This window comes from Lichtheimia ornata (genome assembly GCF_029851405.1).
Source record: "Lichtheimia ornata isolate CBS 291.66 chromosome Unknown scaffold00001, whole genome shotgun sequence".
Classification (NCBI taxonomy): domain Eukaryota; kingdom Fungi; phylum Mucoromycota; class Mucoromycetes; order Mucorales; family Lichtheimiaceae; genus Lichtheimia; species Lichtheimia ornata.
This window is the reverse complement of record NW_026695321.1, coordinates 727,237-741,187: the sequence shown is the minus strand read 5'-3', so window position 1 is coordinate 741,187 and position 13,951 is coordinate 727,237. Positions and strand designations below refer to the sequence as shown.

Genomic DNA, 13,951 nt, shown 5'->3' with positions numbered 1-13,951 from the left:
GGGGAAATGCGGAATTACAATCGTTTCAAAGCTTGTTGTCTGATGTGGGCGAAATGACCCATATATGAGTAATTTTTCTTGGCTAGTAACATAAAAGCATCAAAAAAGACTTATACATCATGGGATGATACAAAATGGGTATATTGATATGGAAGAGTATGGAAATGTCAGCATCATCATGCATACTACTATACCTCTTGGATGTTGAAAAAAAAACTTTCCTTGTGCTTCCGTGATTGAACTGCAGCTAACAAAGCCCCGCTCACTCTCTTCCCACCCATACACACCCAGCACAAACCTAGTTCCGTTCTGGGTCAATGCTGACATTAGTCATTTAAATTTTACTATAATGCTGATCACGCATCAAGGGTCAATGGAAATGATCCAAAGATAAAAGGCATGATATACAAGGTGGAACATTGCTCAAGGGGCAATGACGACCGTGCGAAATCAATTCGTGTGATCGACATTAAAAGCAAAGAGAAAGATCTTTGATAGAAAACAAAAGGCAATGTGGCACAATGCTAAATGCGCCGTTACGATCGGGGTCGTGCATCGTTTGGTTGTCTTGCTGCACCTTCTCGATTCACATCCATTGACTCGGGATACTTATCGACCCATTTTGTTTCAGCTATAGTGCTAATGATTGTCTAAATCAGATCAAAAATGGGATCATTGCCTTGTAGTTGCAACGTAAAAGCGATGAAATAGTGAGTAGAGATGCCTATCCTTGCACAAGATAGAGGTGTACAGCATATGACGAAATACCAGTGTTGGGAAAAAAAAGGCAACGGGAAGATCTGGAGCATGTAGGAATAGGGCACATCTGATTGACAGCAAATACCATGTTTCGGTTTCATTATTTGAACAATGTCAGTGCGCTACTTTTATGTTGACAAAACAATGCTGTACATGTCCAACCATGGTAGCATGAATGTGGATGAGGGGGTGTATATTGCTGAGCGTAAAGACACCATACAGCAGCAATGAATGGATAACGCTATAATCCCACTTTTTTCCTACCCAGAACGCTGGGTGTATGCATCATCGAACAAGATTCATCATGGCGTTTTGTTGGGTGGTTCCCAATCTTCCCGTAACCAAAAAGGAATTCCTGGGGCATCGCATCATCCCACCCCGCTTGAGCGGCGGGTCCTCATGGAAGAGGAATACAGCCATTGTTTTTCTAGGCATTCTATTGGAACATGGTATAGCAATCTCTAGCTGCAATAGGCATTAAGTATCGTCGTGCCAGTGATAATGGATCAAAAGCTTTTACGATTTTATGGTATAATAGATGCATGTAAGGTAGACTTTGTTGATGAGTAACATCATGTATGTATGTATGTATGTATGTATGTATATGGGATGCGAGGGAAAGTAAAGGGTCGTCAGGGTTTGCCCGTACGTAATCAGCATAGCAACATGGGTGAAACAAGTGGTCCCAATTAATGATCCGCTCATTTCGCTTTGGGCCGCCGCATTTTCGGATCACATGAACACAAGTCGAAATTGTAGCAGCGAATCGGAACGACTTCCATATTTATTTCATTCATCAGTAAAAAGCGTTGATGCCGGTAATACTCTTGCCGAGAATAAGAGCATGGATATCTGATGTGCCTTCATACGTGACCAAAGATTGAAGATTACAAGCGTGACGCATGACATGATATTCATCGACAACCCCATTGCCACCTAGCATCTCACGACATTCGTTGGCGATTTGTAAGGCCTTGATGGTATTATTACGCTTCAACAAAGAAATCATTTGAGGAGCCGCTTTGCCTTGGTCCTTGAGTCTCCCGACTTGCAAACAACCATGAAGCCCAAGTGCAATCTTTGATACTTTAATTAGCCGTTTCTAAACGATGAATGAAAAACGATGAATTACCTCGCTGTGTGCATTTGCAAGTTTCTTTTGGATCAATTGATTGCTTGCCAAAGGTCGACCAAATTGAGTACGTTGCATCGTGTAGTCTCTTGCAGTATTCAAACATGCTTCAGCTGCACCAAGTGCTCCCCATGCAATACCAAATCTTGCATTGTTCAAACATCCAAAAGGACCACGTAACCCTTTGGCACCAGGCAACATGTTTTCAGCTGGCACACGCACCTCATCCATCATAACCATGCCTGTGATCGATGCTCGAAGCGAGAGTTTGCCTTCAATTACAGGTGTCTCAAGACCAGGTGTGTTCTGCATAAAGGAAGGATTAGCATAGTAATGTGCAAAAGCGCGTCCTACAATGTTGTACTTGCCCTGTCAACAATGAAACCACGTACAGCACCATCCTCATCCAAGTTTTTAGCCCATATCAATATGATGTCAGCAATAGGAGCCAATGTAATCCAGGATTTGCTGCCATTGAGCACATAGGTATCGCCCTCTTTGCGTGCTGTAGTTTCCATACCACTAGGATCAGAGCCGTGGTTGGGTTCAGTTAATCCGAAACTGCAAATGGTAGTGCCTTTGGCTGCGTATGCATAAGATACGGATATAGAAAAGGAAATTACGCAAGGAGGAAGGATCAGCAATGCATCTTAGTAGTAGTAGGGGTCGTGTATCGTCTCTTTACCTAAACCAGGTAGATACTTGTTTTTTTGTTCCTCGGTACCATACGCCCATATGGGATGCATCACCAGCGATGAGACAACTGACAAGGCCGAACGATATCCCGAATCTACCCTGCATAAGGTACCATGCATGATTTTTAGCCTCTCTCCTATCTATCAATCAAACGTCGTCGACAACCTATACATGCCTTTCAATCTCACGAGCAACAAGTCCATAAGCAACTGATGATGCACCTGCACATCCGTAGCCATCAATGGTAGCGCCCAACAATCCAAGTTCACCCATTTCTGCCAGGATTTGCCGATCAAACTCTATCATTATTATCATATGAGTCGTGTGTGGTGAATGGTAGTATGGCAGCCTTGAGCTTACTCTCATTTCGAAAAGCATCCACAACACGTGGCAACAATTTGTTTTGGCTGTAATTGCGAGCTGTGTCTCTAATAGATGAAACGTAAGGATGGATGATGATGATGATGATGATGGTCTTGACGTTTTATACCTCATGATACGCTCTTCTTCAGTAAGCATGGATTCCAAGTTGAAAGGGTCCTCCCAATCATATTTGACATAGGTGTTGGAAAGCGCTGAAGCACGAAAGGCTGATGTTGAAAAGCATTTGTGAGCGAGTGATCGAAGCGATGATGTTGTTGTCGAAGCAAGAAACATAGCAGCGAGGTGATGATAAAGCAAGAGAAAAAGGGACAAAGAATTGATTTTTATTCCAAGGAGATGTAGTAGAAAAGAACTGTGTGAAATGCTTATTCGATGCACCTACTCGGAATTCCCACACACCTATCATCATCAGCATCATTGGGGTATTACACACACATACGCACAAGGATAAAGCTATAACCATGGAGGAGGGTGTTGGCGTTGATCCTGTTGTCCCCAGCAGGCTTGCTTTTCTCCCCATAGCATCATTTTGTTCCATTCATCATCCATAGGCGTTGCTGTCACCTCTTCCACTTTTTGTTTTGACACCGCAGATGCTGCTACACGTGAACTTTTGTGCGTATTCCAACCCACCAAAGAACCACCATGTTTCTTACGTTGTGCATGTTGTTGTTGATGCTTACTACTACCACCAGTAGTACCAGCCGAGATGGAACATGGAGAGGGTGGCGATGGTGGTGTCGTCGTAGTTGGCGCATTGTTGCCACGTCTCGGTGTATTGTGATGGAGACTACCTTTGCTAGTGGAACGTTTTCGATGATTGTTGCTACTATTTCTTCGTCTTCGTCGTCCTTGTCGATAATTGGGTTGTTGAATATCGACTGCTGACAACTCATGTGCAAGATCATCCATGACAAATACACCTTCCTCTGCTGTTGTTGTTGTACTCGTCGTTGTACCACCTTTTACATGTCGTTGTTGTTGATGATGATGATGGGATGATGATGATGATAAGGATGGAGACTTTTCTGGTACGGACTTTGCAAGTTCACCATGACCAATCGATTCACGTAACATCCGTCTCAGGTAATCGTAATCAGGCGTGTCGGCAAAATGAAGACTTCTTGTATAGGCAACAAATTCAAGTAAACCACGTGGCAATCCAGCACAAAGATCTCTAAGATCGGTATTTTCTTTGAGCTCACGCATACGATCCCATCCAGCTTTGGAGCTCTTTGCTTGAATGCCGGTCCATGGCAATGTGCCGATGAGTAGATCCAACAATAGATAGCCGAGACTTTCAAGATCATCACGACGAGCATGCACTTTGCCTCGATGCACATTGAGTGATGCGTAACGTGCTGTCCCTGTTTTATGCTTGATACGGCGTTTGCTTTGTGGATATGGTTTATGCGTTTGTGGATTACGCCACCATGTTGCAAGACCAAAATCAACCACGCTCAGCTGAGGAATATTGTTGGTGTCAAAGACATCGGCACATGAAGCCACGCTTGTCGTTGTTGGCAAATGGCAGTTTGCAGGGAATAAAAAGTTGTCTGGTTTCACGTCGCGATACACCACGCCTCGATTGTGGATATGTTCCAGGATGGTAACCTAATTTAGATGCGTGTGAGTATATGACAAGTATAGTAATTATTGGTATTATCCTATTTACCATTTGGCAACCAAGGTCAACTACCGTGTCAATGGACATGTAGGCTACCGTCTCGCGTAATTGTGATAAGCTGGATCCAAGGAGATCGATCACAATGCATGCAAAGTCATCGTGTTCGCCATACCACAGGCATTGGGGAATACCAGCTATGATAATAAAGCAACATGACATGTGTTACCATCATCATCATGGGCAGTGGTGGTAGTGGACAACACTTACGGCCACCTGCTAATACATCATACATGATGCTTTCATGTCGTAATTGAGAAAAAGGTGTGTCAAGTGGTTCACGCTTGATGGCATAATGTCGATGGGTGTCAATGTCCTCGGCTATAATAATAACAAGTGAAAATGTGTCAGCTGATGATGATGATGTAAAAAGTAAAAGAGAAGTGGATTTCACATACCTTCAAATACTTCACCAAAAGAGCCTTCGCCTATTCTTGATAGGACAAGCCATTGATCACCAACAATGACATCTCTGCTGTTTGTGCTGAGAGTACTATCGACCGAGGATGCTGTTGGATGATGTTGTAGTTGCTGCTGTTTATGCGGCGGAGAAGGAGGAAGTGAGGTGTGCAACGGTAAGGCGGCAGGTGATTGGATGGCACGGGGCTTGATATACTTGCACTTGTGGGAAGAAGCAGCAGCAGCAGCAGCAGCAGTAGTCTTGCGAATGGAAAATGTCGTTGTCATGGGAGTCGAATGCGCAAGGATGAGAATGTCGAGGTTGAATGAAGGATGTACACGGTGTCTGTCAGTCCGCAATGGAAAACGTTGATAATAAAAAAGACGAGGAGAAGCCAATAGAAAGAGCAAAAGCAAGGGGATACCGTCGTCGTCGTTTCCCTGTTCTTGTTCTCTTGCGAACGACTACACACACGTACACACACCGTCTCAAGCCTCGTGGAAGAATGTGCTGAAAGTTGACTTTTGAGAGAGAAGAAAAAGAAAAGAAAGAGGCAAACGCAGCGACGACACAATAGCAAAGCGTTTCCCCCTCTCTTGTCTTTTCGGATTAAAATAGGCTTGGTTAAGCAATCCAACTAGTCGACAAGGATGGATCGATGGAACACAAAAGGAGGCGAGTGTGCACGGACTGACAACTTCAAATGTGGTGGTTGTGGTGGTAGTAGTAGTAGTAAGAGTGGTGTAAAAGTGGTGGTGGTTGCTGCTTTAAATAAGAAGAAAGGGAAAAAGAAACAAGGAAAGTCAAAGAAAGAAAGAGGCAATTTTGATGATGCCGAGAGAACCTATAATACCATTTGCTCAACCCAACTTTTTACCCCACACATATTTTCACACCAGTGCTATGTGTGCATTCAAAACCTACCAAGTGAATTAATATGACGTCTGTTTCATATGCCCTCTTCTTTGTCAATGCCACATCGATCCCATCCCTAATATGATTACTGTTTCCGTAACCAAGAAACGTGGTTTTCTGCTCAGCCCAGCATACCATGCCAACCTCGGTGCTTGATTTGTTGTATTTTTTCATTTTCCTTCCTTCCATCTTTTAACCTTCTTTCCCGGTGCAACACTTATGCTCCAACCCATGCCAACAAGTGTCCAAAACTCGCGATCCAGTAAAGTACTCGTACAACTTCAACAAGATTGGGAGTCCATTCAAAAAGAACTAGCCGCCACCCGATCGCAGGTAATGAACCTTTCATACAACTCCTCTTTTCCCTCGTTTATTCATTGAAGCAATACTACATACATAGCTGGATACAGTACGTGAATCGAAAAAAAAGTACCAATTGGAGGCACAGGAATATGCAGAGAGCAACACACAGCATCGTTCAGAGATCCAGAGCTTGATGCGTACATTGGACAGCAAACAGCAGCAACTAAATCAGTCCAAACGATCGTCGCAGGATATGGAGAGCGAGGTCAAGCGACTAAAGCAAGAAGCGGCCAAGGCACGAAAGGAATTGGATGCAGCCATGGAAAAGCACAAGTTTGTTACTGAGGAAAAGGCACGACTTGATCAGCATTATAAGGTTTTGGAAGAATCCATGGCTTCTGGCCCACAACGAGAAGTGGATCGACTTCGACAAGAACTTCGTGTCGTCAATGCGCAACTAGCGATTGTAGCTGAACGATGTCATTTGGCTTCCAAGATACATGAAACACGAGCCTATCAATGGGTTGAAGAACAGCAACAGCGACTCGATGCATTGCGGAGGATGCGTGATCAAGTCCAATCCAACACTGAAGCTTTTGTGGATCATGTGCGTTCGGAATTAGAAGCACTTGCTGGTAACGTGCAGGAGACAGATGGTGATTTGCAATCCGCCGTCGAAAGATGTCAATCCGATATGGAACGTTTGATCGTAAGCATTCGCACCTATGCAGAACATCCTGATGAAGAAAATCAATGATACCTATTATCCACCATCCCACCCCCAACCATTCCCCTTGTGTGTATGTGTGCGTTTCAACCCCCACCCTCCTTCCTTGGTATGTTCAACAGCTATTATCTAGTTTCATTTACTACTCCTATATACCATGTTCCTCCATTAAAATATGCACATTTTCATACAAGTTGTTTTATTGATAAATGATAATGTTATGGGCTGCATTACTACTTCATTCATTCATCCATGTAGCTCTTGTGTTGCTTCTCCATAAAATTTGTCAACCAATCTGTTCGCATACACATAGAGCTCGGGATCAGGCATGGGTGTCACTGAACCTAAAGCTTTCATGCAGTTTGGTGTCACTTGAACCACATCAGCTCCCTAATACAGTAAAGAGACGTCAACCAAATATACAAACACGCATTTACCATCCCATCATCTTTACTTACCCTTGGTACACGTGTCAATAGCAAATCAATGTACTGTAATCCAAGCTTCATTATTTCAGCATCCTGAGATTGGACCAAATCCACAAAGGCTATTGGAGGGGTGAGAAAAGATGAGTAAATAAGAGAGCCTGGGTGCATGGGAAAAAAGAAAGGTTACCTGGTAGTAGCCGTTGATGTGGTAGAATCTCCATATACTTTTCACTGTGATAGGCAATATTCAAGAGACATTGAGCAGCCTATATGGGATTATTTGAGTCATTGTTCAATCCTCATCTGGTTGGAGTTATATACTTACGCCTTGACGAATATCATAACCGCCATGTTGTTCAAGGATATCAGCGAGATAACCAATACCATTTGCATCCACCACACTTTTCACAATGTCCATATCCTCACTATGATGCGGGGGGAAACCGAGGGTCAGCGTCTTTGTTTGCATAAGGTGAAACAAACAGTATCACTTACCAAGATGTAATGTTGGATAATGCCCATAACGCTTCCTTTTTGATTGCCCTAGTTTAAATATCAGTGGCATGCTCATATAGCGTTGTAAATGAGTAAGGATTACCGATGCTCGGAATGCGTCAAAAGGAGTATTGTGAAGAGGAAGCCATCCTGTGCAAGCAAAGCCTTGGTGTACTCATCCGGCCCACCACATAAATTTCCCAGAGTACGCACAATAGGCAAGACCACAGGACCATGCTGAGCAAGATCTCTCAAATTCTCCACCTAATAAACACAACATCAATAAAGGTGACGAAACAATGATGGTAGCAGGTTACACATTACCAGCAAGGGAGCGATGCGTTGATGCATGATTTCTTTTCGGAACTCCTTGGACCCAGCTGTCATGTAACTGAGCACCCAACAAATATCAGTGACTGTATCAGGCTATGTGTGTGTGTGAGTGAGATGAATCATTCGATACATGGTTGTTGGGAACAACAATGCCATACCGTTTTATCCTTGAGATGACGCAACAATCGAGGTGTTATCCCAGCAGCCATGAATGCATGTAGTTGACTCTCTGATGCGCGTGCTGCCAAGTTGGCTAAAGCAAAGCATGTCGTCTGCACCAATCTGGGATCCTATTTTTGCTTATTTGTGAGAACAAAGCTATGCAGTAAACAATAAAGACACGTACCGTAGAATCAAGCAATCGTACCAAAGGTGGAATGGTGCCATTCTTTCGGATCGTATCACGTACTTCATCATCTTCGGTTGTCATATCACCCAGTTCTTCAGCTGCCATATTTCCCAAAGCACCAGCTGCTGCTTCTTGAAGATTCTATGTATCGGTGTGAGGAAAAGCACATCATCCTGGATGACCCTAATACATACAATGTTATCCGAATCGAGGTATTGGATCATATATGGCACGGCCGAGACTGACTTTATCCATAAATCATGAGGACCAGCGGCAATATCTGGTGCATGAAGCATCAGTTACATTAGCCGCCCACAATCACAAGGAAGTAAGTGGTGGGTAAATTACATACTTGAGATTGTTTGGACGGCTTGCAGCTGCTCATCAGGCTCAGTGCCCGTCATCATGTGCTATTGCCATTGGGTTAGAGATAAGGAGTTGAATACACCACCATCACCACCACTTTGATAAAATACTCACTGTAAGCGCTTCCATACAATCCCCTTGAGTAATGTAATCAATCAAAGCTTGTGCCGGCTCCAAGATAAACTTGCTCAAATGCTGTGCTGCCACCATACGCACTTGCTTTTCATCACTCTTCAAATCAGATGCCAGCGCATTCACTTGCTCGGGTGTTAGACGATAGTAAGGATCGATATCCTCTATAATAAAGTTCATATAAGCTTTTACATATCAAAACATCATGCCTCTTGTGATATAAACTTGCCATCGTGCTCATTGATGGGTGGCAACGGGTCACCTGCACTCTCCTTTTCTTCGCGATGCGTAAGTTGACGGAATCGTTTGGCAGTAATAAGCTGTTCGCGATGCTTCTTGCGAAGGGATTGATCGAACACCATACGTCGTTCACGCAATTCTTCTTGACTTCTTGGTATGCTGGTACGCTTATACAGTGCTCGGTGGTTGCTACTGGCAGTGTGGCTGTTATTGTTGTTGCTGTTTTCTTCCATGGTTGATAAGGATGGGAAACAAGTCGGGAGGAGGGGGGTAAGAAATTCATGCACGCTTTTTATTTCACACGCACACGACGAAGCGACTCAAACACACAAGAGAGACATACCCATGCATATCATGCATCACTATAGCAACCGGGCTGCTTTATATGTATTATTTAGAAATCTCTGAAAATCATCACAATTTGATCTAAACGCATCTTGGATACTTCTAATCGCTCGAGGACCTTCTTCATTTGAGCCATCTCGGCTTTGTCACCATCACTCAAAAGATCCATGTTTTCAATCACATCTCTTCGGCTGAGCTTTTCCACCAAACGATGACGGATCTTGAGTTCCTCTTGCTTTCGTTGTTGTAGATTGCCAATAGCTCGGTATACATCCATCAATAGTTCTTGATAGCACTTTTCTAGCGGAACATACCAAAGATAAATAGTACGTGCAGGTGCTCGATCTGCTGATTTGGGCACTTCCTATTGATTTGATGATGATGATCCGATTAGCCCTTTGAAGTAGCTACAAATCCAATCCCCCCCTACTTGCCTGAATTTCCACAATGCCCTTGGAATTGAGAAGACCCAATTTTTCACGCGTTTCCTTGGCAGGCAACATGGCCAATTTCTGCACTTGTGATTCCTCTAGTTTGCCCTTATCCAACAAAATGCGTACAATCCGACAAGTGGCTACACCATATTTGTCTCGCAATAATCCCTCAAACACGCGACGCCGCATTGTATTCCTTAGTCTGGCAAAGTTGACAGAAAACTGATTGGCACCCATCTCGTCTTTGGATTTGATAAAACCACCTTGATCGGTCTTTAAGAGTGCAAGGTACCCTCTAACCACTTCTTGATACGAGGGCTTTTTGTCAGGATCCATTGGGTCAGGCTGCAATACAATATCGCCTTGTGTCAACATTTCGGATGGTACGAGGTTGACGATATGCATTGGGGATGCGGAGGCTACATAGGCAAACATTCAATCAATATCATCAGCTCTATTAGCCTTTGCGTGATGACTTACGAGAATCTTCTTCCTTGATCATTTTCATTTTACTTTTGCCGTGCTCTAAGAACGCCTTTACAATCTGGCCTGCAGTGCGGTTGATACGTTCGGTGGCAAAATCAACGATTGTCTATGATAATGTAATGTGAGATACCCTCCTATCATTGCCATGTCGTATCCTACTCACGTTATTCCGGAAAATCATGTTGTATTTCTCATAGTTGATGGCGAAATAGACGGTGTTGTCAATGTCGAAATGATCAACGTCATCTTCCTTGCCAACTGCCATTCGCTTTTCTTCACCGGCTAACGCATCAACAGCTTTTCGTTTCTATATAGAAAAGCAATCCATCAGTTACCTGTCACATGTAGCGTGATCCATCCATCCCTAGCAACGCAAACTTTACCATGCCAATGCCTTCTGTCATTGAATACTCAGCGTCGATTTGTGCCTGTGCTGCTTGCTTGATAGCCTTCATATCCTTTGCACTGGTGATTGTATACTTTTGTGCTTCCTTTTCTTGGGCAATGAGTAGCCTATCCGTGCTCGATCGGCTGTGTTCAGGGAGTAAAGCTGTGATAAGACCAGCCATGGCGAGTCGTTTGAATGCTGTGGTATATGTTGTTTTCTCTATGTATGATATCATTGTTTGATAAGTGATCCGCATACAATGACCTTGAAGATTGATCCAACTCACTTGTCTTGGGTTTGCTGTCAAAATCGGAGACCCATTGATGAATTGCTGGTAGTCGCATACGTCCATTAGTGAATATAAGCTTGATGATATTAAGCGCCTAATCAAATCAAATCATGGTTACTCTACATTGGATCTCTCTCTTCTCATCCCCCAATCTACTTACCTCTTTTCCATATTGCTCCTCAGTGACCCGCATGATAGGACCGATCCGCAGCCGCATCATGATACTTTGAGCGTCTGCTTGATAGAATGTCGGCTCACGTACACCCTCCTCTGGCTCGGTAAAGTGGACAAGAGCATGATGAATAAGCACCACAAGGCTTTCGCGCACTTGACGTTGGGTCAATTTGGTGAACCGGACAATGTCACCCAAGCCGAGACGTCCTTTCAGTAAGAGTTGGCTAACGACTTTCTAAACACGCGGCACAGAGTACTGCAAATCAGCACATGGGCTGGATCGCTGCATTATCATCGTTGCATGGACATACCGATGTGAATGGACCAAAGTCTTCTTCGACGATCTCTCGGCACAAGCGTGCTTCAAATGACATTGGGCGGAAAGAGGTTAGAGGTCTATTTCAAGATGTGTCGCACTCAGCCACCACCACGTCCATTTAAACACCACCACCACCACCACACTCGATTCATTATCACAATTTTGGATTCGCTTCAGGCACCCCTGGCATCATTGTGGTCACCTATTTCATTGTTGTCATTCAACCGGTGTCATTCAATACTATCATAGAATGAAATCGTAATCACCTGTTCTTAGAGTGTAGTCTAGTAGCTCTTGGTTCCACCATCTATCCGTTAGCCTAACATTGTTCGTCGACAATAGCAATATATAGATAGGACAATTTCACTAGTAATCTGCCTGATTACAACAATAAAAAGAACGTGTTGCAGCGTATCTACAAGAATGATGCTATCGAATACAGCCTTTGTTCAAGACACAATGAATCAATTAGGTCCTTTCTCATTCACCCTTTTCCCTTTATCACAGCATTCACAAGTGGATATGTATACTTCTACAACCATGCATAGATCTCGCTACCAGCTGAGGAAGAAGGAAGCTCTCTTACACTATAGCAACTTCGAAATACTTGGTCAACATAAATGTCGCATTCCATATAGTGATCCTTTAATCCAATATCATTCACAAGGGATAGTAGAGGAGTTGTTCAAATGGGAGATACATCGACATGGAAAGTTTCTATCCTTTAAACGTGCATTTTGCAAAAGTGAATGGGTGAATGGGTTATAAGCATGGCGGATCGAAACTTGGTGCTGGACGATGATGGCTATGCCTGGTCGACAGGTTGCACAAAGTAGTAGCTGCCATGGAATAGCGTCAAGTACGATAATAGGATGCACCATGCGTATTGATCAAGTTGACAATGGACACCACTCTTTTTCCACGTGTTGCATACATCCAATTCCTTCATCCCATGGACCAAACCAATATCCACATTCATACCCATAAGAAGTCGTATGTATTGATGCACGTTGCTACACGTAAATAAAGCTGCTTTTAAACAATGGCTATCTGCTGTTCACGTAAAAAAGGCTGCAAGGCAGGATGCTGCAAGTAAAGAACGCTGTTGGAAACAAATGGAGTAATGACAACTGCTGCAATGAACGCTGTTGCGATTGGTTGTGGCAAAGGGGTGTGCAAGACAATGTATTTTCAAGAAGGCGCGTGTTGGAGTGGGGGTGTACACGCCATGGACTTGCCCATTCAGTCAAAGACAATCGGATCAAGGCAGTTGTAGGATTGACATGATGGGTTGAAGCAGGGCAATTGTTCGCAAGATGGTAATTGTACTTGAATGGGGCAACAGTTGAGAATGGGAGGAAGAGGCAAATAAGCTTGGAGTGGAAGAGCTGGGAAATTAAGTGACGTGAACTGACGTTGAATGGTACTTCTTTGCTTGTGCGTTGTTCAGTCAAATCCTATTGGATCAAGAAAGTTCAATGATGGGGGACGATGGGCTGGAGCAAGACAATCGTTTGTATGCATTGTTTTGAACAGCAATGGAGAAGGGGAGGAATGGGCTGCTAGCTGGCAGTTTACAAATAACTTTGCAAAATGATTTTTCTCATATTGGATGATACTTCTGTGCTTGAGCGTAACTCAACCAAATCCACTCGGATCAAGAAACTTGAATGATGGCTACGATGGTCTGGAGCAGGACAATCGTTTACATGCATTGGTTTGGGAAACAAAGATGACTGGGAGGAATGGGCTATCAAGTAGTAGTTTAAATATAATCAATCAGATTAATTTTTGTGATTTGGATGATACTTCTGTGTTTGAGCGTTTTTCAGTCAAATCCACTCGTATCAAAAAAAGTTGAAGGATGGAGGTGTTGGGCTGGAGCAGCACAATCGTTCATATGCATTGGATTGGGCAAAAACGGTGATTGGGAGGAATGGGCTATTAGCTGGCAACACATGGCTGTTCCAGATGATGCATGAAGTAATCATACATTGGCCGTTCCAGTCATGCAAAAGGGCTGTTTCTTTGGCTATATCAGAGTCTAGTTACTTGACAATGAACAAGACCACCTTTCATATAGCATCACGCTTACAAACATAAAGGTGCCTGTATCTCCAAACTTTACAATGAAACGTGGGGTTTTGAATAGAGCAATGGGCTCGGCTTGGCC

The 13,951-nt window shown here is 43.5% G+C and overlaps 5 protein-coding genes across 5 annotated transcripts; 1 reads left to right on the top strand and 4 right to left on the bottom strand.

The window, feature by feature from the left end:
* Window positions 1-1,555: 1,555 nt before the first annotated feature.
* Window positions 1,556-3,244, bottom strand: O0I10_000274 (uncharacterized protein; the record flags this gene model as incomplete). The annotated part of the gene is made up of 7 exons (XM_058480387.1): window positions 1,556-1,837; window positions 1,892-2,197; window positions 2,260-2,474; window positions 2,577-2,686; window positions 2,763-2,886; window positions 2,948-3,015; window positions 3,078-3,244. The coding sequence occupies 7 exons, from the start codon at window positions 3,242-3,244 to the stop codon at window positions 1,556-1,558; spliced, it is 1,272 nt and encodes a 423-aa protein (XP_058348910.1).
* A 180-nt stretch (window positions 3,245-3,424) lies between these two features.
* Window positions 3,425-5,342, bottom strand: O0I10_000273 (uncharacterized protein; the record flags this gene model as incomplete). Its single annotated transcript, XM_058480386.1, has 4 exons — window positions 3,425-4,585; window positions 4,647-4,792; window positions 4,866-4,976; window positions 5,054-5,342. 4 exons carry the CDS (start codon window positions 5,340-5,342, stop codon window positions 3,425-3,427), a joined length of 1,707 nt encoding a protein of 568 aa, XP_058348909.1.
* Window positions 5,343-6,189: 847 nt separating this feature from the next.
* On the top strand, window positions 6,190-7,030 carry O0I10_000272 (uncharacterized protein; the record flags this gene model as incomplete). The annotated part of the gene is made up of 2 exons (XM_058480385.1): window positions 6,190-6,303; window positions 6,371-7,030. The coding sequence occupies 2 exons, from the start codon at window positions 6,190-6,192 to the stop codon at window positions 7,028-7,030; spliced, it is 774 nt and encodes a 257-aa protein (XP_058348908.1).
* Window positions 7,031-7,246: 216 nt separating this feature from the next.
* On the bottom strand, window positions 7,247-9,576 carry O0I10_000271 (uncharacterized protein; the record flags this gene model as incomplete). The annotated part of the gene is made up of 13 exons (XM_058480384.1): window positions 7,247-7,390; window positions 7,459-7,547; window positions 7,616-7,694; window positions 7,754-7,853; window positions 7,924-7,971; window positions 8,027-8,187; window positions 8,248-8,349; window positions 8,415-8,546; window positions 8,603-8,746; window positions 8,800-8,885; window positions 8,958-9,015; window positions 9,086-9,267; window positions 9,366-9,576. 13 exons carry the CDS (start codon window positions 9,574-9,576, stop codon window positions 7,247-7,249), a joined length of 1,536 nt encoding a protein of 511 aa, XP_058348907.1.
* Window positions 9,577-9,737: 161 nt separating this feature from the next.
* On the bottom strand, window positions 9,738-11,833 carry O0I10_000270 (uncharacterized protein; the record flags this gene model as incomplete). The annotated part of the gene is made up of 8 exons (XM_058480383.1): window positions 9,738-10,052; window positions 10,123-10,541; window positions 10,603-10,714; window positions 10,772-10,915; window positions 10,992-11,215; window positions 11,283-11,379; window positions 11,446-11,694; window positions 11,771-11,833. 8 exons carry the CDS (start codon window positions 11,831-11,833, stop codon window positions 9,738-9,740), a joined length of 1,623 nt encoding a protein of 540 aa, XP_058348906.1.
* Between the last annotated feature and the right edge of the window lie 2,118 nt (window positions 11,834-13,951).